Below are 23,747 nucleotides of genomic sequence, written 5' to 3'. Positions count from 1 at the left end.
TCAAATATTCTCCCTACGGATTTCTATTTCAGAATCAAGTTTAGAAAGTTATATATAAGAGAGAGAAACTAACCACCTCTACTGTCTAAGAAAGACTGCTCAAACTGATCGGTTTTAAATCAGAAAAAGAGAATTATGGTCTCAGAGATGTAAAATGCAAGAGGAAAGAGATGGCTTAGGAAAAATATATGCCCCCTTCACAAAGAAGTATCTTTAATGTTTAGACAGTTAAGAGGTAAATCAGCCATGAATGTATGAAAAATAAACTGATCTATGTTTAAATAACTGTTTCCAAACTTTGTGTATGGAAGTTAAGCTTGCAGATTTATGCATAGAGCAGAAAACCATTATACTTTCCTATTATTTCACACTACCATGTAGTAAATCAGAGCAATCTGCATTACAAATATCATATGTAGTGGGAGGAAATGATGCTCTCCAACAATCTCTTGCTTCAACAGCATAAACACCTTTGAAAACAGAGGTTGCTGATTTTTATAATGTTTATGTTAAATCTTAATCTAAGTATTTATCACATTAAAAAACTAAATCAAAATAAAGCCCAAACAGAATATTCCTTTTCAGTTTATTTGTTACCTCCCCTTCTTACCTTTTCTGGAGGTGCAGGAGGGTGAAATCTCTTTGCACAAACTAGAAATGCATCAGGCTGCGGCTTGCCACACTTCACCTCAGGGTCATCTCCCAACACAATATGATGAAAAAGACCGAAGAAATCCTTATGTCTGGTTGTTTTCACCTGAAACGTCACTTCAGCTGAGCTAGTGGCAACGGCTATGGGTATGTTGTGCTTGTGTAAGTGTCGAATCAGCTTATCAACCCCTGCAAGATAAATATATAAATTTTTTATTTCTCACATATGCATATATGTAGGTGTATGTATTAATATTTATATCTACTTAAAATATATTTAGCAGTATCCCAACAATGTTCTCGTACTGAACATAACAAGCTATTTCAATTAGCTACAGTAGAAGAAACTTGCTGGATCTGAAATATTCCTTCTCCACACAAAAACTGTGAAACATTCCTCCAGGTATATACTTGTTCTGTAATCAAATAATGCTTTTTCCAAAATATGCCAAAAAAATGAGTTCGACATCATTGCACAAGCACACCCATTAGAAGCTCATTAAACAATATCCTCAACATTATATATGTTTATTATTTCAAACTCTTTGTGAGAGAAAAGCACAAAAGGGATCAATTTCTTTTACATGTAGAGTTATGCTCCTAAGAAAAAAACAAAACAAAAAACCACCCAGGTCAATGAAATACACTCTTCTCACTGAAAGGTGTAATTTTAATTTCTGAAGCAGGCACCCAGCTGATTTATACCAGCCCCTAAAAGAGCTCAGTTTCTCCCTTTTGCAATTACGAAAGCAAGTAACAGCCAGCAGAAGAGGGGAACTGACAGTCGCAGTTGTTAATACCAGAGCTTTATCTACTGATGCTGTGAACTCAGAGGAAAAAACACCTCAAGCCTAATGGGTAGAAACTTTCAATCTGATCCAGCCTTCTATGGAATGCTAACGCAGGGAACAGTGAAAACACAGCAAGCAGCCTGTGTAAGAGGAAAACATGGTGCAAGGTTTGAGTCTCCTGTGCAGAGGCTTCAATGCTTCTTCACTGCAACATTCTACATGCTGGATGCCTCTCCCAGACTAAACAATTAGCACTGTCTAATGGAGAAGAAGATTGGACAACTCGTTTTTATCAATTCAAAAGAGAAAAATTCCTCTATATCTGTAACATCATTTCAGCTCTGCTTCGTGGCATGAATCCAAACTGTGTTCGACTCAGGATATTGGTTTCAAGTAGATAAGCCTTCAGCTGACTTTTGACTCTTTGAACAAAATTGAGAGCAATTCCTTGTTTTCATCTTCCAAATGCACGAATTCCTATCCTATTTTTCATGCCTCGTTATACTACAGTAATCTTATTCCCTTCCTCCTGATTCACAGTCATAGTTATGTCTGGTCCTTGCTCCCTCAAAACATTCTTACTTGTCATGTTCTTTTAATTCTTTCCTTTGCCACCCCAGCATCTCTGATTTGCATTTCCCATGTGATCCAGCCTTTCTGCTCCATTTTAACAATTCTATAAACAACAATCTCATCTGCAATGCATTTTTCCCAAGTATGGTCATATGCCCAACTTTGAGAAATTAGAATGAGAGTGTGTAGGTAAGTAAACAGATGCATTAACTAACCCTTCTATCTGGAAAGATGACCTGCAGGTGTGGTCCTCTGCAGATTTCTTCTCCATTCTCTAGAAACTAATCTAGAATCTAATAACTGATTTTTCCAGCTCCATGCTTGCATTTAAAGACAGTTTTATTCCTCCTCTAATGTCAATGCATCACCTATTTAAAAGTCTTCTTATGCTCCCTTAAATGGTTATTCTAATAATAAGCAAGTGCATTTTTTCTCAAACGATGCTACTCTGTCCTCTCACTGAAATACTATGCTAAATACAAGTTAACTTTTTATTCTAGAAACAGACTATGACTTCATTCTGAAACTTATGAAGTAAGTCCATATTAAATTAATGGAAGCACTAAGATCCCTTAATATAAAGCAGTAGCCTAAATGTCTCTTTTTAAAAATAAAATGCATTAATTCAAAGGAATTTATTATAAATAATCTGCAACACTTAGCAAGGCTGGCATATCGTGTGTGTAGTAACACAAAGAAGTCTAAAGATTACATAAGAAGACTTCTCCTATTTCCCATGCTCTTGTGATGACATAGTTAATTTTCTCTAAAGTTGTGCTCTTTTCAAATAAATTTTCTTCAGTTCCACTGCATTACAGCTTCAGTTCATCTGTCATAGGGTATGTTTATTCTATGTTTCTATTGGAGGTAGCCAGTCACAGAAAAGCACTGTTGCAGAAAGGTTATTTCTGCAGGGTTCTCTCTTATATTCCCCCAGCATATGTCATGATTTTGGTGTGTAAATGTGTGTGTGTTTACTTTCTCCTTTTAGCTTCCCTCACTACAAGGGAGCTAAAATTCAGATGTCCCTAATAGCTCCAAAGAGCAAAGATTTACATTATTCAGAAAATGCACTTTAATAAAAATATGCCATTTAAAAATTATTATTTGCATATGTGTAAACATAGCAAGATACATTAGAAAAAAATACAAGAGCAAAATCAGCTGCATGGAAAAAAATTTAAATTGCATATAGAAGAACAGCTAGCATAACTTAACAAGCTCAACAGTAGCAGCTGAAAAACCTTTCCATTCCAGGTTTGTTATTTCTTTATAAAAGCTACAGATCAATAAATCCATTTTTGTTTGCATCAATTACCACCAATATAGATCTAGATACTTTGCCACCACAGCAAATTACTGACACATTTACTGTACTAATTCAGCATATAATTCTTCATAAGGACAATAATATATTTCCTAGTATCTTTCTTTTGCCCTTTTAAAAAAAAAAAAAAAAAGAAAGAGCAGAAGGGGAAGTGGGGAACTCCTTTACAGATCTTTAAGAAACTTCCTCTGGCATACACTTTACAGTTATATACCCTATAGCTATAGAGATTTTTCAGTCATCAAAAACAACCAATTAAAAACTCAATGGTTATAAAAAAGTGAAAATTTCTCTGAACTCACTGACTTCTAACTTGTAGCTACCAGTTAAGGGACTGAGACCCATTCATCACAGAAGGACTCATCTGCTAAGCTTCCTGGGAGCTTCCTCCTCCCCTCCTACTGAAAGCTTAGTTACATGGAGCAAGCTCTTTTTTTTCCATATTTATTAATTATTTTTTTTTTAATTTTGGCATCTTTGATGAAAAGCAAAAAATAAAGAAAGATCATAAGAAAAAAGGTTCTCTGATTTTCCAGCACAAGGATACACTCCTCATGTGGCACACGTGCAACAACAGTATCAGGCACTACAAAGTAAGTTTTTCAAGTACTAATAAAAAAATCAGAAATAAATGTTTGACAATACTACGCTTTTTTTCCAAATGTACTCTTGCATTGCAAATAATCAAAAAGGTAAATACTGTTTCCATCCTCTGTTGCTTTAAAGTTTTAGAACAGACACAGAAACTTACTATAAGTGTAATTGTTAAACAATGGCCACTATTGGAAAGAAGAATAGGTGAAAGGAATTGTAAACCAAGGTTAGTTACAGAAGCTGAAAAGAAGAAGGATCAGCTTTAAATGTCAGCATCTTTAAAACCCAATTAATCACAAATGTCAATGAAGTTAACAACTTTGGAAAAAGAAAACAGACATTTTAAAGGAAGAGAACAGCACTTTTGTTCTGAGAGCTGTATAAAAATATTTCATACATACGGTTTTTTTAAAGGAAATATTATTCATTCATTAGATTCTCAGTGTAGTGTTTCTTCAGCTGAAACCATTGTGACTAATACATTGGATCAACTGACAAACTAAAATTAAGACTTATATTGAACAACAAAACCCTTGGGCTAACTGTCACATTTTCCTTTTCATTGACTAATACAAACATGTGCAGCAAGAGTTCAGGAAACCAAATAATGCTATGCTAAAAAAATCTAACAGCAGTCCCTATCTAATTATTTATATGCTATTACAAGACTTTTTTGTACATATTTTATTTTTTGTCAGTTATCACATTTTATAATCAAATGGCATTATTCATTATGAATTGAAAATTCACAAGATATAAATCCTGAGAGCTAATTCAAATTGATGGAAATTGAAGGGAATTATTTTCCTTTAAGCTTTATATATACATAAGCTCTGTGTCTTACAGAGTACTTCAGAACAGTGGACAACACATTTTTGCTAAACTTTATTTTATATACTTTCAATTTTTCATACCATCTCTTTTCTTGTGTTTGTCTACCACTGAACAGAACACTGTTCTTATATCACTTCTGGAATTCCAGATTCAGACCTATTTCTTGTGAAATGCTGTGGTGGTTTGGCTCTGACTGGAGGCCAGGAGCTCACCAAAGCCACCCTATCACTCCCCTTTTTTTAAGATGGACAGGGGAGAGAGAAGATATAACGAGAGGCCAGTGGGTCAAAGTAAAAACGGTTTAATATAGCAATAGCAAAGGCTGCACGTGGAAGCAAAGTCAGACAAAGATTATTTTCTACTTCCCATCAGCTGGCAACATCCAGCCACTTTTTCAGGAAGCAGGGCTCAGGTACTCGTAGTGGTTGCTCCAGAGGACAAACACAAACAGCGAATGCCCCCTCACTTCCCTCTTCCTTCTCGGTTTTATATCTGAGCTGAGGTCATATGGTATGGAATACCCCTTTGGTCAGTTTGAGTCAGCTGGCCTGGCTGTGTCCCCTCCCAAGATGTTGCCCTCACCCAGCCCACTGTTGGGGGAACGCTGAAAAACCACAGCCTTGGTGCTGTGTGAGCACCGCTTAGCAGTAGCCAAAACACTGGGGTGCTATCAACACCCTTCTAGCTACCACTCCAGAAACACAGCACCGAGAGAGCTGCTGTGGGAAGATTAACTCCACCTCAGCCTGACTCAATGCAAATGCCTACAGACAAATAAAGAGATAATATAAAGCTCTTCTATTTTTTTCCTAACACAAATCTCCAAGCGAACTTTTGTCTCACCAAGTATTTTTTATTTTTCTCTTTTCCTGAAGTTTCTATGAACATGTTATAGTAGAGTGTAAGAATGTTTTTCAAGTTAGAAATGGAAGCGCTCTCCATCATACATCGGGCAAACACATGAGATAGGGAAGAGGATTATTCAAGCCGCTTCAGCACTGAGCCATAATTTAAGTTTCCTCCATTCACCAGTTGAATGATTTCTGGCGTTCATATTTCTGCTTGCAGTCAATTCATTTGAAGGCATAACCGCACCATCACGCAGACCAATCACACACTAAGCTCTGTCAGTACCATAATCTCAAAATCCACTGTTGATAGTCTTATAGGCAGAGTCCTATATTCTTACGGCTTCAGGAATACAGCTCAGCTGGTAGAGTGCAGGAAAAAGGTCATACAAATGCCGAGGCCTGCACAGATAATCCCACCATCTCTTCTAATGTCTGTTTCAAACTTAACAAGTTGAACAAAAGCTATGTATGAAAAAGGCCTCAAAAAATTAACAGAACTCCCAAAGGCCTTCTCTTAAGCAAATGCAAACACTGTAAATAGGACCACAAAAAGCTGGTATCCTAAAATTTACAGGGTAGCTTTTATGAAAGTTAAGCTTCAAAATTACATTACCAAGCTCCCACGTGGCTGAGAAGGCCTCAAATGAACAAACAGTGGCGTTTTCAATGGCAAATTTCATAAATATCACAGTGTTCTGTATCTCTGTTGCATCTCTTTAGTCCTTCCTTGAGTGCCACACAGATACTAATTACATCTAATTTCCAATTAGTAGTATTTTATGCATTATGCAATCCCAGGAAGAGGAACAGGAAATCAGTGGGCAACAGACAAGACAGTGTGTGTGTGTGTGTGTGTGCTATGTCTATTTTAAAAGCAAGTAAACCTTTTCCTATATATATTTTATTGTAAACACATATGATTGATTTTTCTTGGACTTTGAGCTACTTACCAAAAAAATATCTGGTTTTGTTTTCCTTTTTGTATCACATTTGACCCGCCTGTTAATCTACTACCTCTTCTATCCTGTTTCCCTCTTCTTTCTCTGGTGTATGTGCATGTGTACATGTATGTGTACGTGTATTTTCTCTCCCCCTGCCGTACTTTTGGAGCTCATTCACATTATGTAGCCTGTGCTAATATAAGTATACTTACTAAGTCTTGTACCTGAGATGCAGCATAATTTGCAGAAGAAACAACATTGCTACAGGCTTTTTTAGAGGATACTGACTTGATCAATAGAATTTTGCCCTGTACACTGAAATTTTTGGTGGAAGAACTATACTGGTCACCACGAGCTTTCTTCACATAGCTTGCACACAAATTATAAACCCGAACAGAACTTCACACTCTTTTGCAGACTTTCAGCACTCCCTCACAGCAGTGTTGCTCTTCACGCATCACCATGTAGAGATACAGTTAGCTTTCTACTCACACTAGCAGCATCAGAACAGAGGACACTTGACCTCTGCAGCACCAAAATCAAGGCTCTTTGGAAACTCATATTCAAGTTCACTTCATTTTGCTCTAATGTTATACAAAACGAGCTGTCTGAAAACCTTCAGTGTGTATTTGGAAGAAAAGATTTACTGCTGAGAAAAAGACTAAAGGAAACCAAAGTGCTCCATGCATTGTTTAAACTAACTGTGTACATGCACTGTGCATGTCTTGTCTGATTTATATCCAGTTGTACATAAATGGAAATCTTAAGGATAAATACAGCCTCTCCTCCTCCTTTTCAAAATCATTTGCAGTTCATACACCGAATGCAATATTAGACCAAACGTAAAGCTCTTCAAAATACCATCGCTCATTAATCAAAGAAAAGTTAACATTGCCACTCAGAGCTCTGTCACGTTGATTACATTTCTAGCCAATTCAATAATTCCTTAGGTTCAGAAAAGTGATTCTATGGTAAAAACCTCAGCAGCTTCTAAGTACTAAAAGCATCCAACAGAGAAAAAAAAAAAATCCCACATAGAAGCAGCAGCTTTCTATTCACTTATGTCAGAAACTGATTAAAATATATATTTTAAGTAGTCTCGTGTGCTAGAACAGTTGCAAGTCTATCAGTACAGCACTATCTATACTTCCTTTCAAAATTCAAGTGAAGTCAGCATTGCTGCTGTGGAAGTGTCAGTGTGACAGAGGTGAGGCTATGTGTTGGGTTTGTGTCTGGTGGTATTTTGTAGCAGCAGCGGCTCTAGAGAAGTGGCTCTTGTGTGAAGCTCCCAGAGACTCATCTCAGCCTCAGGTAAAAGTGAGACCCACCTCTGGCAAAAGCTAAGTCATGCAGGCCTCTGTGATCAATGTATTAAGAGAGGAAACCTGTTGGACAGCTTCCATTCCTTTGTGTTGGGGTGTGCTTTGTTTTTGAGAGGAGTGGGAGGTGAGGAAAGCAACCACGAAGTCACCAAGGTCAATGAAAAGGAAGGAGGGGTAGCGGGCCGGTTAGCTTCCATGAGCAGGAAGAAGCAGCATGAACAACGTGTAATGGACAAATTGAAATCTGCACCTCCTGCCCCTGGCACTGTTGGTGAGGAGGAGGTAGCCATAAAGAAGGGAGGGGTGGGGGGAAGGTTTATTTAATATCTGGCTGTATTTATTTTCTCACTATCCTACTCTGGTCTAGTGATTGGTAAACTGGTGGTGGTTCTATTGTCTACATTAAATTAATGTTTTCTTCCCAAGTGTACCCTGTTTTTTGCCTGTGACCATAAGTGGTGAATCGTCTCTGTCCTTAATCTCAATTGTTAAGTCTTTGTTGAATTTTCTCCTACCCGTCCCGAAAAGGAGGGGGGTGGGCGTGGCTGCATGGTTCTTTGTTGTCAGCTAGGTGGGCTCAAACCACTTGATATGATTGCCATGAATCTGAAGAGATTATGGAAACATAACTCTCAGACCCACGTGTTTCTTTGCTGAAATATTAAAAATCCTGTCTGCAATGGCATTTTTTTTTTCACTGAGTTATAAAAGTGGAGGTGGAAACTAATAACCTACTTCCCAGTTTGGAAAGTAGTAGGCTATTAATAAAGAATTATGTCTTCTCATCTTATTGCTCTCTAAAAAGTACCAGAGATCCTTCTGGTGGCACAGACTCTCTGTTCACCAAATTGATAATCTGATTTTAGTCTGTACATACTGACACATGCATGGCCATGCAAAAATGTAAGTGCTAAACTTTAAGCAATTCAGAACCTCTGTCAGCTGTGTTTCTGACTTCCTTTAGGATTTAATGCAAAGGCCAAACTTTCGAAATCAGTCAAACAGACAGCATCACTTCAAGTATGCAGGTAATTGACTGATCTGTAGGGGTTAAGGGCTCACTGAGCTCAGCATGGACTCAGTAGAGCTTGCTACCATTAAAACAATAATAGCAAGGAAAAGAATATATAACACGGTAGGAAGTCTATTTAACTGTTAAGGGCACAACATGAATGAAGGAAACAATAGCTAAGCAAACCAGACTCCTGTTTGAATCAAACTGTTCAAGAAAAAAAAATAAATTATGATTTTAGATTTAGCTGCCACTGGAGCCGGTTTTCATTCTTTTTATTTTGCAATATCTGACTGATTTCATCTAGTACTAAAACTGAGCTATGAAATTACCTCCTCATTTCTGCAAGGGACAGTCAATCGTACTGGAACTGGAAAATAGTTTGCGCATCACATTCTGCACTGGCTGAACAGGAGCTGCAACAAAGAAATCCTAGTTATCAGGAAAAGGACCTATGAATGGAAAACTTCTGAAAGGCATATACAACAACACAGTCCTTAAGGATCTGTGTTTTGTGATGATGATGAGCCAAAACCCAGACTGCTAGGAAAGAATGGCAGTAATTTCATAACCCTGACATGATTATAGTAACTCTTGGCAGCCATATAACTTAGAGTTAGGTTTTTCTATCTCTGTGTATATGTCTTTGTATTCTCTTTGTTTATGTCAAGCAAAAGCACACCTATAGATGTATAGGTAAATGTACAAATGCACGATTTTCTTCCGCTCTACTTGTCACTACTTATTCTTCTGATAATCCACTTCTCTGCAATGTAATAAATACTACACTTGCAGAAACAGAAAGCCTACTGTGTTACCTTTGCAGATAACAATGCCTCTACTCTGACAGAAATAGAGAAGCAGCACAAGTAGCAGCCCTGTGATTCTGTCAGCATTGTCTTAGATTACCTCCTTTCTCCACTGAAATCAAAACCAGCCTTCCTTAAGATTCTTTCAGAACTAAAAATAAATCTGTGAAAAATTCTCAAATAGCTATCAGGAAATTCCACATTAGAAATGGATATATCCTCTTACTAGATAAAATCTGTATTTTGACCACAGCTTGATGCACTGAAGCTTGTCAGTTTGGCCATACTGAAATGGTCAAAATTTCATCCTCAAGAGCTAATGTCTCAGAATTGTTGTACGTTAAGTGACACAGCTGTGACATAGCCTGCCAGGCAAAGAACTGCTTTACCGATTGTATATTCATACAACTTCCACACCATCCTTAACCATAACTGACATAGCTGTCAATTACTTGATTTCTTAATTAACAAAGTTATCATTGCTGAAACAAACGTGCATAGCTCATTCTATGTCCAGAAACAAGAGCTGCTTTTCTACATCTAGAAACAAGAGTTGCTTTTCTTGAGTCACTTTTTCAAATATTATTGGTCATCATTCAGCACCAGTCTCCACCAAAACAAATTTGAATCTTAGCTTTTGGAAAAACTGTAGAAATTGATTGAAAAATAGAACCTTACCTGCCTATTAACTGTCAAAAGACAGCCAGAGACTCAGCATGTCAGAGTCATCTTACGCCATTAAAAGATGTGACAATTAGCTTTCACTTTCCTGTATTTACCTGTAGCTATCTGAACGATCAGTTTAGTCAGAGAACATTGCAAATTCAAAATGTCACCATAGTCTTCCATCTTACACAACACTTGTATGAAGCCCATTTTTACTTAATGAACACTAAGAGGGTGTACAACAAATCTAATAGGATTACATTCATAAAGATCCTCAGATGACACAATAAGAAAAAGAAAAGTATCAGATTAAAAAATCTTGTTATCAGATTGAAGAACAGGTCAGTTCTTAAAGAAACTAAGTAATAAGTAGCTGGAGCCACTTCTGTCTAGAATATTAGCTGACATCAATCTGTTTTTCTCCAAATTCATGGCAATACAGCTTGTATCTTATATGCTGCTACACAGTAAAATACAGATCCCACCACTTCAGTGACCAAAGCTGCCTTTGCTCCCCACGATGGCCAGTAAGCATAAAGTATTTAAGTTCACATCAATTCTGCTTTAGAAAATAGCCTGAAGAAAGTTATCACATATATTTAGTTGAACTGGAAAGACAATCAGTTGAACAATTCCAGCAATGATAAAAATATTTACTTGCTTGTCCCAGTAAGAATTTTCCTTGTCTCACCTACAATACCCCAGCTTCGGTAAGCCCAGAATTCACTTCTAGAAGGCAGAAACAGCACAAAACTTCAATTTCCTTTTGGCTAATCTGTTCTGTCACCTCTCTGCAACTCTGTTCAAGCCAGCGCAGCCACATTATCACAATCCTCAGCAGGCACAGACTATCCACCCAATGGCATCTATTACCCTTGCTGTTACATTGCAGTGTTTCTGCTCTGTGTGTCCTAACATCTCACCCAGTCTGTCCATCTGGCATTTTCTAAGCCCAGAGTAGGTTTTTTTTTGTTTGTCTTGCAGAAGATAAAGCTGCGGAGTTAGTCTCAGACGTTTGACATGAAAAATGAAAAATATATCCCTCCATCTTGTTTTCCTGGACAGTTTAAATAGGCTTACAATTTTAGGTGGATCTGTAAGTGAGAAAGATGCTATTGGAAAAATCTTCTATATAAAAGACAGCAGAGAAATAACTACATAAGTTGGCTCCACAAAATACTCAAGTTTTTAAGCTGCCTAAAAAGATTACACCTTTTACTTTTGCTGCTGCCTGTTATTTATTGCTAGCATATCACATTTTTAATTTTCATCCTCTTAATGCATTATGAAGCTAGGTACTAAAAACATCTAAAATTTAAACCAACATTAACATTCTTTAGAGATTGCCAGAAAAAACAAGCTCACATTCAAAGAGAAAATATTCTATCAGTTGGACTTGTTTTAAAGGTGAAATAACTAGATGTCACTAATACTCTTTTTTTTTTATTCCTTCCTCTCTCCTCCTTTCCTCCCTCTGCCAACCTTCATAAATTATTGCTCCAGGAAGTTTAACATTGTAAAATAAGTTAACAGCAAGCCTAGCTTTTTGCTTGTCTTGCATGGCTGAGGATTCTTCTTTAAGCATTTCAGATGTAAAGATAGTGGAATACAAAAGTATGAGTTCACACCACAGAAAAGATTCATCCTCTTGCTTATCTTGAGGTGCCTGATTTAAGCTACTCATGGGCTTCCTGCACAACCACTGGTAAAAGACACGGATCTTCAGAGGGTGATGAAACTTACCTGTCTTAGGATAACCTGAGAAATCCTTGCTCTTCATTGACACGCAGCTGGCTCAGACACCACACTTAAATTTCAGGCAAGATTAATCCCAGCTAAAAGAACCCATGTTCTCATACATTTGTTGAGCATATTTAAAACTGTATTTGTACTTAATAAAGTCAGGCTATGCTCACAGCCAGAGAAAACTAACTTGCTGAGTTACACACTGGCCAACAACAATTATAAAGAATGTCTGATTCACAAAACAGAATTTGTGTACATTTGCCTAGTCTTTTTTCTTCTTTTAAAACATAAAGAAGAAGAAAGCTCTTCTCCAAGTAAACAAGAAAAAAAGACTTTTCAGTACTAATGGGTAAAATATCTCTTTAATAGGTAGATTTGAGTAAAACGTGCTAAACAAGAATGATGAAACTGAATCTGTAAGAGAAATTGTTTTGTGGAATGCAGATTATAAACTTTTCCCTAGATTAGCATTTAAGTAATCTCATAAAGAGTTTATAAATACTGAAGAGAAACGTACCTGGCATCAGTTCAGCAGTAGGGAATATCTTCTCCTGCTTTATTATACTTTCATGTAACAACTCTTCTTTGGTTATTGGAAGATCTAGAACATCTCGAACAATCTGTGCCCCTTCTAAGGCTTTTTTACCCATGACCAAAGATTTCACATCCCAGGTATATGTCTTTCCATAACGCCCACAGATCTCTTCAAACACTTTCGTATAGAGATGCTCGGTATCTGTCAAAATAATATTTAAAAAAAAAAAAAGATTAAAACAATGTACAGCCAGCTGAGCAGCCAGTCTTACAAAGCAGGACCACGTAAATGGTCACTGCTGGGAGCCAGCGGGCATATCAAAGTGGGCAAAATTGCCTCTATTTATTTACAGAGGGGAAGCCAGACTTCTATCACAACCTCAGAGGCACCTAGGTCTTTCAAGTTGTCGTGTCAATGTTAAGAAAAGGTTACTGAGAGTCACAACAAAGAACTATCTGGACCTGCTCTTTCATTACCTTTCTTTACTATGCATGGTAACAAGCAGAGTCATAATTAAAATACTCTATTTATTCTTTGCATGAGAAAGAAAAGAAGGGAAGGAAATCTGGTACCTGGGGGATTCATTACATATTCCATGTAAATTGAACTAAGAAAAAAAGAGAAGATTTAATTATTTAAGAGCATCTTTGAACGGAAGCTTCAGAGTGCCTTCAAAGACACTACAGTCATTATTATAGCGCTGCTGGCACCTCTGCATTAACATGTGATTACTCAAGCAGAACACACCCACTTGGATTTCCAGAGGGTTTCTGCCAAGAGTTAACTTCAGGCTGAATTTTGCCAGTGAAAATATCAGCTTCTATGTCAGAGGTGTTTTTCATTTTCAAACTTTTTTTTTTTTCTTAAATACAAACAAAAAATCCCTCCTGTCTTTCCCCCCAGACAAGTCTTTGAACAACAGGGTCAGTAACATTTAATTTAGCACTAAAATGGGGAAGAAAAGTCCTTTCAACTCCTGGCTTCATTTCATCATAGATCTTGAACAGTGGCTTTTCTACCAGTCTGTTTGTCTTTCTAAGCAGTCTCCTCTGAAACACTAGCAACTGCTGTTAACCATGCTTTAATTTCCTTCTCACGCATGTCTTTGCCTTCTGTATCTCTAAAGGAATGTTTATCATTATAACTTTAGCAATGAAAAGCAAAAGCAAAGAAAGAAAGTAGTTGTTTTTATGAAATTTATTTAGAGAAATCAGAGACATCGCTTATCAACACATCCCTTGCCATGTAAAAATATTTTTAAAGGCATAATAAAATAGTAGAATTATTCATGCGGATATTGCCTCACTTTCTCAGTACAAGCATCCAACAGAGTTTAAGCTTTAACGTAGATACAATGAAGAAGAAACTGAAGAGACCAGAGCCCGTGACACCGATATATACAAAGATCTTCCCTGCAGCCTGACAAATGTGCACCGTTTAACCGCAGCAATCTGCTCGCCCTGAGATCAGCAGATGAGTCCGATCTGAAATCAAATGAGAAGCACAGGGGCCGTTACCCCTCACCCCACCTACCAGCCTGTGAAGGACCAGCAGTGCAGAAGACATGCTCGCCACCTGCCAGAGCACTCTTCTCCCTGTTCCCCTGCAGTAACTAGAAACGAAGTTGAGCCAAATGATCAGATGAAGGCCCAAGGTCTGGACTGCTTGACAGGGCAGGAAATGTTTCACAAACACCTCTTAGCTTAAAAAAGGAAGAAAGGGGAAAAAAATAGCCCCTGTACTATTCTTTGCATATGCTTCTTAAACAGCAACACTCACAGAAAAAAGTTAAAGAGCAATCTTGGAGATCCAAAAAACACACAGGAAAGGTATCACGGCAGGATCACAAGCTACTGGGCTTTGGAAAGTGTTAATGTGACTAACATTATAAAGGAAAAAAAAAAACAACAAAAAAGAATACAGTTTTTAAAATTTCACAGTTCTCTCATTCCTCTTTTCTGATACACTGATCTTTCTTCTATATCTCAGACTCACTGGCTGAAGGACATAGCATTCTTACTCTAAGTTTAAAATTGAAACTGCAAATGAATCCTCATCCTATCAAGTAATACATAGCAAACTAAGCAGAAACAAAACAAAGCCAGGAATCAAAAAGAACATGAAAATTTTCCTACAAGTCTATAAAATAACTATATGTTTAGCTATTTTAAAGACTCAACTATTTAGCTAAAGACACTCAATTTAATAGTCTCCTGCATTTTAAATATCACATACTTGACTTCTGAACAAAATTTTCTTTTGCTTCTCAAAGAAATGCTTAATCATGTCCAGATTGCGGACTTAAAAATAATCTGTTATGCAATGTTGCAGTTTGCCAACTGAGGAGTACTCATGAACAAGTCTGAGTCAAATCTGTTAAAATTCTGTTGTGTTAGAACTTACTTAGTTTCTCAGTGCTAAGAAAAAAACCACAAAAAACATACAACCCCCCCCCCAAACTGGTTAAGACAACACAACTGATCACTGCCTACATTTAATTTAAACGTATGTTAGTCTTAAATATTACTCAAGTGTTTAAAGCAACACAAACGCTTATACAATCAAGATGTCAGCAAGTTGTCTTTCCTTCCCTCTCTTCATCAATTATCTCTTAAAAGAGCTAGCTCAAAAAGCCTTCAACTTTTCTTTCAAGGACATTACTTTCACTCTACCTGAAATCATACCGTTTGCATTCTGGACAACAACTTGGTTCCAACTAAATTTACCATCCTCTCAAGATTCATGGCCTCTTGTAAGCTCCTCTGTAGTTCTAATTCTTGAGCAACAACATGATTTTAATTCTTATGATTGGATAATAGCACAGATGTGGGAACTTTACTTGCTCAAATAGACAAGTTTTGTGAGACCACATGAATAAAAACTAAAATCTGGGGAAAAATACTACACATACATGAGCACACACACACCCTGTAAAATCTCCATTTGGAATGTAAAGAGATCACTGCTGAAAAAGCTGCACTTCCTACACGTGTGTATAACAGATAAGGACATAGATTCCTCTTGACTGAATACAAAGGAAAATCTGCATGTCCCTGTTATAATTAGACAGCAGTAAATAAATACTATATAAAGATACAACTCAAGATTTCTTATTCACATTGAAATGGAGGAATCTCAAAAAAAGTGCTTAACAAATACGAGGTAGGCTAGTTTTTCACCCACGACTCATTGATTTACTGATCAAAGTTTAAATATAACAACAAATAATCATTTCAAACTACTACAAATCTGCAGTAATTAAATCTAATACACACATGAATACAATGAAATGAAATGAATACAATGAAATGAATACAATGAAATACAAGGAAGAGGAATAAGAAGTTTAAATGCCTAACCGTAGGTATCTACTGGTATCTTAGACACTGCAGTACAGCCAAGACATCCGCACAGGGCTGACACTGAAAAAAAATAATCTGGGTGAGACTCACACCTTACTGCATGAGCAGCCAGATGCCCTACAGCATTCCAAATGGTAATAAACACACACATTTCAGCAACTGAATCCAGCTCCAGCTACCAGCTCCCATCAGGAATACAAGCTGAGAACACAACAGGACAAACGTGGCAGTGGGAAGGGAAAGCAAGTCGTCCTAGCTCCTGCAATTTGCACTAAATATATAACCTCAGCTTTATTCTCTTCTGCCTTTTGAAATAGTCTTTATCTTTCCAGCTTTTGTCCATTGACAGATCTTTTACACGGATGTTGTCTGCACAATGTACTGTCCATCCACTCACTACATTTCACTGGCAATGAGTAATATTCATTCCCCAGCCACATATCATCTTCTAGTCATTTTTATAGCAACCCTGCTTCTATACAAAAAGCACAGTCAACTCCACCGGTGCTGTTTACAGTGTGTAAAAGCCAGTCACAATAAATACAAACAAAGCGACAGGAATGACAACGGGACTGGATTACTCAATTTGTGATCCAGCACAAAAATATACTGACACATATTCAGAAAAACCTACAGGTCCCTTGGCACACAGTGCGTAACTGGAGTGTATGATCTGCTCAAATCACCCCAGAGTCAGAAACAGAAGTGCAAATCTACCTAGGCTGTGGGTACAGCAAGCATCAAGGCAGTGTCGAAATCTCAGCTTTATCAACCACTGACACATAAAGACAGCTTAAGACAGGTGATTACAATTTCATGAAAGAGTATGAAACTTGATTTTTTCAGAAGGTTATACACCTTCTGAATTTATTAAAATTATGTTATTGTATTTCTAAAATAATCTCTGGTTTATCAAAGAGATGGTCTTAGTAGACATGAAAGCTCATGTTAGCATTAATGACTACTTCTTAGTTCTTCTTTGTTTGAATAACCCATCTCAACTTTGCATCAAGCTTCCTAGTTGTAATACACCTATGATTTACCCTTGTGCTAGTAGTCTAAATAGAATTTGAATTGTGTACATTTGGTGTATTCCAGTAAGTCAAAATCAGATCCTGAACAGATAAACTCTACAAAATTTTTATTTGGTTAAAGGGAAGAATTCTAATTCAAGCAATAGGTTCCTTGTGTCCATACCTGTGAGGCAGATTCTTGTCCATACATAGAAGAGAAACATCTTCAGTATTCAGTTTAGAAAAATGTAAACACAATTTAGTAATTTTTACCAAGATTTTGACCCAAGATTCGGAAAATCTCATTAATTTCTTCACCATCGATACTAAATTAACACACAAGATGACTAGGATTTTTTTTCCTTCACCATACCCCTGTAATCTTTTTAGGGTATGCAACAGTGTAAGAAGCCACATGAATTACGGAAATGCTCATTTGAGGTACAAGACATAAATATAATTATAAACCAGAACATAATTATAGAAGTGGAAATTTTTGCTTTGCTTTTTGCAACTCAGTTGGTGGCATTAATACAGTACAAAATGTTAATTTGCAAACAAATCTACACAACTGTTGAAATGGTGAGAGCAATCAACATTCCAGAGAGTATTAGAAGTTTCCTCTACTTATGGAGCTACAGAAACAGTAATGACATTTCTATCATTTTAAATGTAGAACAGGTCTTTGTGTGTTTAAACTCCCACTATATCGACTGAACAGTGTTAAAGAACACAGTAATGACAAAGCCAAATTAGTGACACACTTCCCATCAGAAAGACTAATTTTGTCAAGTCTTGAGTACCACATGCAGAACTCGATCAATGGTCTCCATGCCCACTTATTTCAAAATTGGCAAAATCACGAACTCATGGTTCCCCCCCACTCTCTCCAGCATAAAAAAGACACGGCTGATCAGCTCCCTGACCTGTTGTCCCAAGCCTGTAAGACTCAGGAGTATAACAAATGCTGCAGCGCTGCAGGAAAGCCAGGCAATGGATGCCTCTCAGTAAGGCTCTGTGCTCTAAGGAGATCTGTCACCAAGCCTGACACTCTACAACCCCTCTCCCCACAGGCAGCACATGCTCTTAGCCTGTTCGATTACACAAGTGAGCCTATTCCTGAAATATCCATAAAACTGAGGGTAAGAGTATCAAGTAGTGGTGCATTCATCACGTTTCCAAATGGTATGTGGACTACTACTGAGTTTAAGAAACAACACTGCCAGGATAAAACCTGCATAACCACCAACTTGCAAGATCCTGCTGGTGGTTTTGGTAATAATTCAAGGTACTACTATCTACAGTCTATGACTTACAGCTTCATCTCTAAAAAAACCCAACATTATTATGTCAAAGTACTGAAATGTAAAAATACAACAGCATTATAAAAATTAGTCACTGAGGGAGCAAAAGACTATGCCACTGAATAAAGCACAGTGCTTTATTTTCATTCCCCATTTTTCTCCTATCCTTCTCATGTCTTTCAGGGGGAATCTGAGACTTTCCCCTTAAGATATCTGCAGTATAACAAGGCAGACAAAAACAGTATAAGCAATGCAAAAGACTAGCCACCATACAGCTGTCACTGGAACAGGTCTGAAATTCCAAAAAATTAGTTGAAACCAACCAGAACCACTGATGAATTGGAGCTGAAGGCTCCTGCGTTAGCAAAACAATCAGGGGAAAAAAAAAAAAAAGGAGAATTTTAAGATTTTTCTTAAATAAATGATCTTTAGCAGACAACTGTCTTGCAATTAGTGGCAAAAGGTCAGTCTTGCAGTTCCCTCCCAACATCCTTCCATTCACACTTTCACGACTGTGAAAGCTAGCTTAAAAATGCATGACTATGTTTGCCCATGATGGCTAAGAGGAGAAAAAACCAGCAGTTTAACAGCTGACCTCAGAATCACTTACAGCAGCTTAGCAAGAGTGGGGATGAGGAAGGCAAGCAACAGAAATTACTTTTTGCACAATAGCCTAAGTGTTACAGCACTAGTCCAGAAAATGGGACTCAGCCTTTCAATGTACCCTAAGGGTCTGAGTCTACTTCTAACATCCCACATGATTTTTTCATGCTATTATGTTACATACATATATATACACATATATAAGTATACACCATTTATATGCCCATGTATGTATATATAAAGCACATAAACATATAATTTCATATATATACACATACATATATAGTACTGTGTTTTAAAGGCAAAAGCTGTCTTTTAAAGAATAGAATTCAAATGAGTGCTAGCCAGTGAATACAAATTAACCTGAAGCCTGTTGACTTAGGGGCTTACTAAAGGGATGTCAGCTCAAACCCCTTAGCAAAAAAGGCCTCCTGAGGAGATGAAGAACAGGAATATTCTATTTTTTGCTGTAGTATTCCCTCCCATTCCTTCCAAATGAATTTGCTTATGAAAAAAAATGAAATTTGAATTTATCACCTTACAGAGACACCCACTTCAGCCATGGTCACAGGAGGAATTAAGCCCTGCTTTTATGCACGCTCAGCGAAAATATTTGAGCCGTGTCTACATTACCAGGCATGTGGTGCTGATGTGCTGAACCATGAAGGCTGAACCTAAATGTGGTCTGTCCCATAAAACCAAAGGGTAATGGTGCTGCAGTATTGACCTCACAATACCTTTCATCTCACATACCTTTCAGCTGATCTACTCTCATAACCAGTACCATTCAAGTTCATCTTAACGTGGAAGTTAAATGAAAGTAAAGCTTCTATTAAAACAAACAGCAAGCACCAAATAATGGCTACTTCAAAATCATAAGCTAGATATAAAGAGCAAGTGTGATTGATAAACCACAACTTCCAAAGATTAAGAAAAATAATGACTATAATTGCTGAAAATTAAAATTACTGCTTCCAATTTAATTGAGTAATGATTTGCAAATCATTATATTTTTGATTAGCACTTCGGAAAATTCACTGAAATTATCCATTATTCATTTTAGTAGGGAGCAGGTAGAAGTCTGTTCTGGAGCTTTAATTTTTGCAGATCTATTTTCTTTTTTTTCTGTTGTACTAGAGTATTAATATAAGTACTCTTCAAGATACACGAATATGCGACACGGTGATTACTTCGCTAAGTCCAGAGAAACATACTGCCACTGGCTAACTCACTCAAAGTGCTGTCAGTCTGTTTACCCTTCTCTGCTATGAGAAAACCTACCATGAATTCAAGTTATTGCTAAGAGGCTTAAAAAGAAAGTAAGTTTGGTGCCAAAAAAATAACAGCTGCACAGAACTGTTCCCAAACAAGTATCACATATTTGGCCCTCTGGGCTTACATTACTGGGACAATTTTTCAATGGCAGCTATAGAAGAAGCCAATTTCTCATTTTATATGCACAGAAACATTATGAGGAGGGGGAGAAGCTGCTGAACAAATTCAAAAGGCTTTTAGTTTACATTAATGCAGCAGACATATCTTAATGCTATCTCGTAGTCACATACGCACTATATCCTATGCACCTTAAGCTACTTTTTAATGCCACAGGGAAGTGAAAGAAACAGTTCCCGAATAAACCATGCACACATTCCTCTAATGTGAAGCTGTAAACAAATACTACACCACCAATGCAAAATAGTATATGAAAAAGAAAAGAGAAGTCTGTATTTCAACTCCAGAGCACGGAGGAATCCAACCTTTAAACAGCAGGCAATATATGAGACTTAATACAACACACTCTAAAACTGTACTTATTAAACACAACTATGTGACAGCATCTCATTACTTTAAAAATAGAAAAGCTATTGATTCACAGAAATTGCCTGATATGCTTTATTAGGCATCCACGTGGGCCCTTAACCATTAAAAATAGAACTATGCAAACAGCCGTTGATAGAGCGCCTACACAATCCCACTTGTTGGGCTGAAACCTGGGCCTAACAGAGATGGAGCTTCTTACAAGGTGTATGGCAAGGCCAAGACAGGTAACAGCAACGCTGTCATGAGCATATGAGCTACTGGAACAAGGTAACAGTATTATTCAAGGACTGTTCTCATCCACAGGATCAATTACTGGCTCTGGGAAAAACAGTTTACAATGTTCACAAGGAAGTGAATCGAAACGCTCAGTATGTTTTCAAAGTCAGTAAGGACTGTGGTAGGTTGAGCCATGCTGGACACCAGATGCCCACCAAAGTCAGTCTTATCACTCCCCTCTTCTGCTGGAGAGGGGACAGAAAATATAATGAGAGGCTCGTGGTTGGAGATAAAGACACGGAGATCATTCAGCAATTATTGACATGGACAAAAGAGACTTGACTTGGTGAAATTAATTCCCAATCAAATCAGAGTAGAGTAGTGAGAAATAAAAATTAGGTCTTAAAACACTTTCCTCCACCCCTCCCTTATTCCAAGGCCTAATTTTACACACAAATTTCTCTGTCTCTTCAGCTCCAATGGCACAGGTGAATGGGAAATGAGGATTGTGGTCAGTTGACTGCATGTTGTCTCTGCTGCTCCTTCCTCCTCACACTTGTCTCCTGCTCCAGTGTGGGGTCCCTCCCATGACAGACAGCCCTCCACAAACTTCTCCACCATCAGTCCTTCCCACAGGAGACAGTTCATCACGAACTGCCACAGTGTGGGCTCCCTGTGGGATCACAAGTCCTGCCAGCGAGCTTGATCTAGCCTGAGCTCCTCTCTCCACAGGTCCTGCCAGGGGCTTGCTCCAGAGCAGGCTTCACGTAGAGTCACAGCCTCCTTTGGGCATCCACCTGCTCCATCGTGAGGTACTCCACAGGCTACCATGAACCTCCATGGGCTGCAAAGAAACAGTCTGCCTCAACATGGTCTTCACCATAGTCTGCAGAAGAATCTCTGCTCCAGCATCTGGAGCACCTCCTTCTCCTCCTTCTTCACTGACCTTGGTGTCTGCAGAGTTGTTTCTCTCACTCCTCTCATTGCACAGTAACTTTTTCCCCTTCTTAAATATGTTACTCCAGAGGTACCTACCACCATCACTGATGGCTCGGCCTTGCCCAGCAGCGGGCTCATCTTGAAGGTGGTTGGCGTTGGCTCTGTCGGACATGGGGAAAACTTCTAGCACCTTCTCACAGAATCCACCCCTGTACCTCCCTGCTACCAAAACCTTGCCATGCAAACCCAATACAAAGATATACTTTCTCCACAAAGAGCTATAGCAGACATAACCTTCTATGAACAGACATCCCAGAGCTGTGCTGTTTAACCCACAGCCTAAGGCAGCAACAATAGAAAAAAGAATAGACGAGAGGAAAAAAAAGAGTCACAAAATGTTACTCAAAAAAACAACAACAAAATGAGACCAAAAAGAAAATTCTCTTCAGCAAGTCAGAGTTCTCTTCTAATACCAGTTTCCTTATTCTCAGAAAGCTTTTGCTTGCCCAGGAGACTACATATATATAAAGACTTACGCCAGCTGCGAATTGTGTTATATGTTTCTAAATCACGATCTGTAACACTGTCCAAAAAGTCAGTTTTCTAAAGAGTGGAAACATTTCGAAAGACAGAGTGCCTTTAATAGAAAAGAAAAGTATTATTTTTCCAGTGTGTTCTTGGGCAATGTTCTAAACTTAATTGCAACAATGTGTCAAACATACTACCACAAAGGAAGTGTAAAGAACTACAGATTAATAAAGCTAATTTATTCTGTCCACTCAAGAACACCTAAAATTTTTTAATTAAAACTGCTGATAGAGTAATTTTTCTGTGGTAGTAACATTAAGGTAAGGAACGCAAACATCATCATTGTGCTTGATTTTCCAAGAGAAAGGATGTTTTGTCATGTCTGTCTGTCTACAGTCAAGAGGAGGCTGTCAGAAATACTGCAAGACCTGATCTCATCATCTCTTTAATAGTTGTATACCAAGAACTCCTAACTCTAACTAGTACCTAAAAAAGAATCACACCTTTGAGAATCACAAGACAAATGTCATATAGCAAACTGAAAATTATGTTTTATGAGCTGTAATCACTGTTTGTTTGAAAACTGTAGATGAAATCTCAAAAGCGTGGTATAGATACCAATATAAGGGACATTCAAAACTATATGGTAAGTGTGGACTTCTGCCCAGGCAAGTCACAGGTTTCTCTGAAGTCTCATGACCACAGCCCTCACCTCCCATGTGGAGCTGAAGATCAGAGTAAAGGGCTATTTTCACAGAGCACTCAAAAACCTCACACGGCACCACCCCGTGTTATCCTACCTCCATACGCAGCAGTCAGTTGGAGGCAAGTCCTAACTTACTCCTGGGTCAAATTTAGCCTGTAGCCCAGAGCAGGGCCACTCAAGAGTCAGCAGATTATCATGACTAACGGTACACAAGCTCTTTTTGTTTCCCAGCACCATGGGCAGAAGCATAGAACAACTGGAAGACTCTAATTTGTTTTAGACTACAATCAGTTTGTTTATAATTGGCATGGTGAAAAAAAAACTTAGACTTAGCCATAGAAGTTTTCAGTAAAGACTATGAGAGGTAGGCACCTAGATCATAGAATGTCTGGAAAGGACCTTTAAATGTCATCTAGCCCTGTCCTGCTGAGTGGGTAGGGACGTCTTTCACTAGACAAGGTTGCTCAAAGTCCCATCCAACCCACAATGCTCTGTGTCTTTGAGTTCATACACCATTTGCACTCCAGCACCTGAATCGCAGTTGTTCTGTGCTGAGGACATCTTTCATGGCAAAAGGAATTTTTTCTATTTCCAGGAAATTAG

General features: G+C 37.9%; 1 protein-coding gene across 1 annotated transcript; it reads right to left on the bottom strand.

The window, feature by feature from the left end:
- Window positions 1–610: 610 nt before the first annotated feature.
- HDHD1 (haloacid dehalogenase-like hydrolase domain containing 1) lies at window positions 611–22,082 on the bottom strand (the record flags this gene model as incomplete). The annotated part of the gene is made up of 4 exons (XM_009877650.1): window positions 22,007–22,082; window positions 19,688–19,814; window positions 12,635–12,918; window positions 611–840 (listed from the first exon to the last, which is right to left on the bottom strand). Coding segments are annotated over exons 1-4 (717 nt in total), but the record flags the coding sequence as incomplete, so codon positions are not given.
- Between the last annotated feature and the right edge of the window lie 1,665 nt (window positions 22,083–23,747).

The sequence above is a fragment of the Apaloderma vittatum genome, unplaced genomic scaffold (assembly GCF_000703405.1).
Source record: "Apaloderma vittatum isolate BGI_N311 unplaced genomic scaffold, ASM70340v1 scaffold14051, whole genome shotgun sequence".
Taxonomy (NCBI): Eukaryota; Metazoa; Chordata; class Aves; order Trogoniformes; family Trogonidae; genus Apaloderma; species Apaloderma vittatum.
The sequence above is the reverse complement of the archived record's forward strand: the minus strand, read 5'-3'. Positions and strand labels throughout refer to the sequence as shown.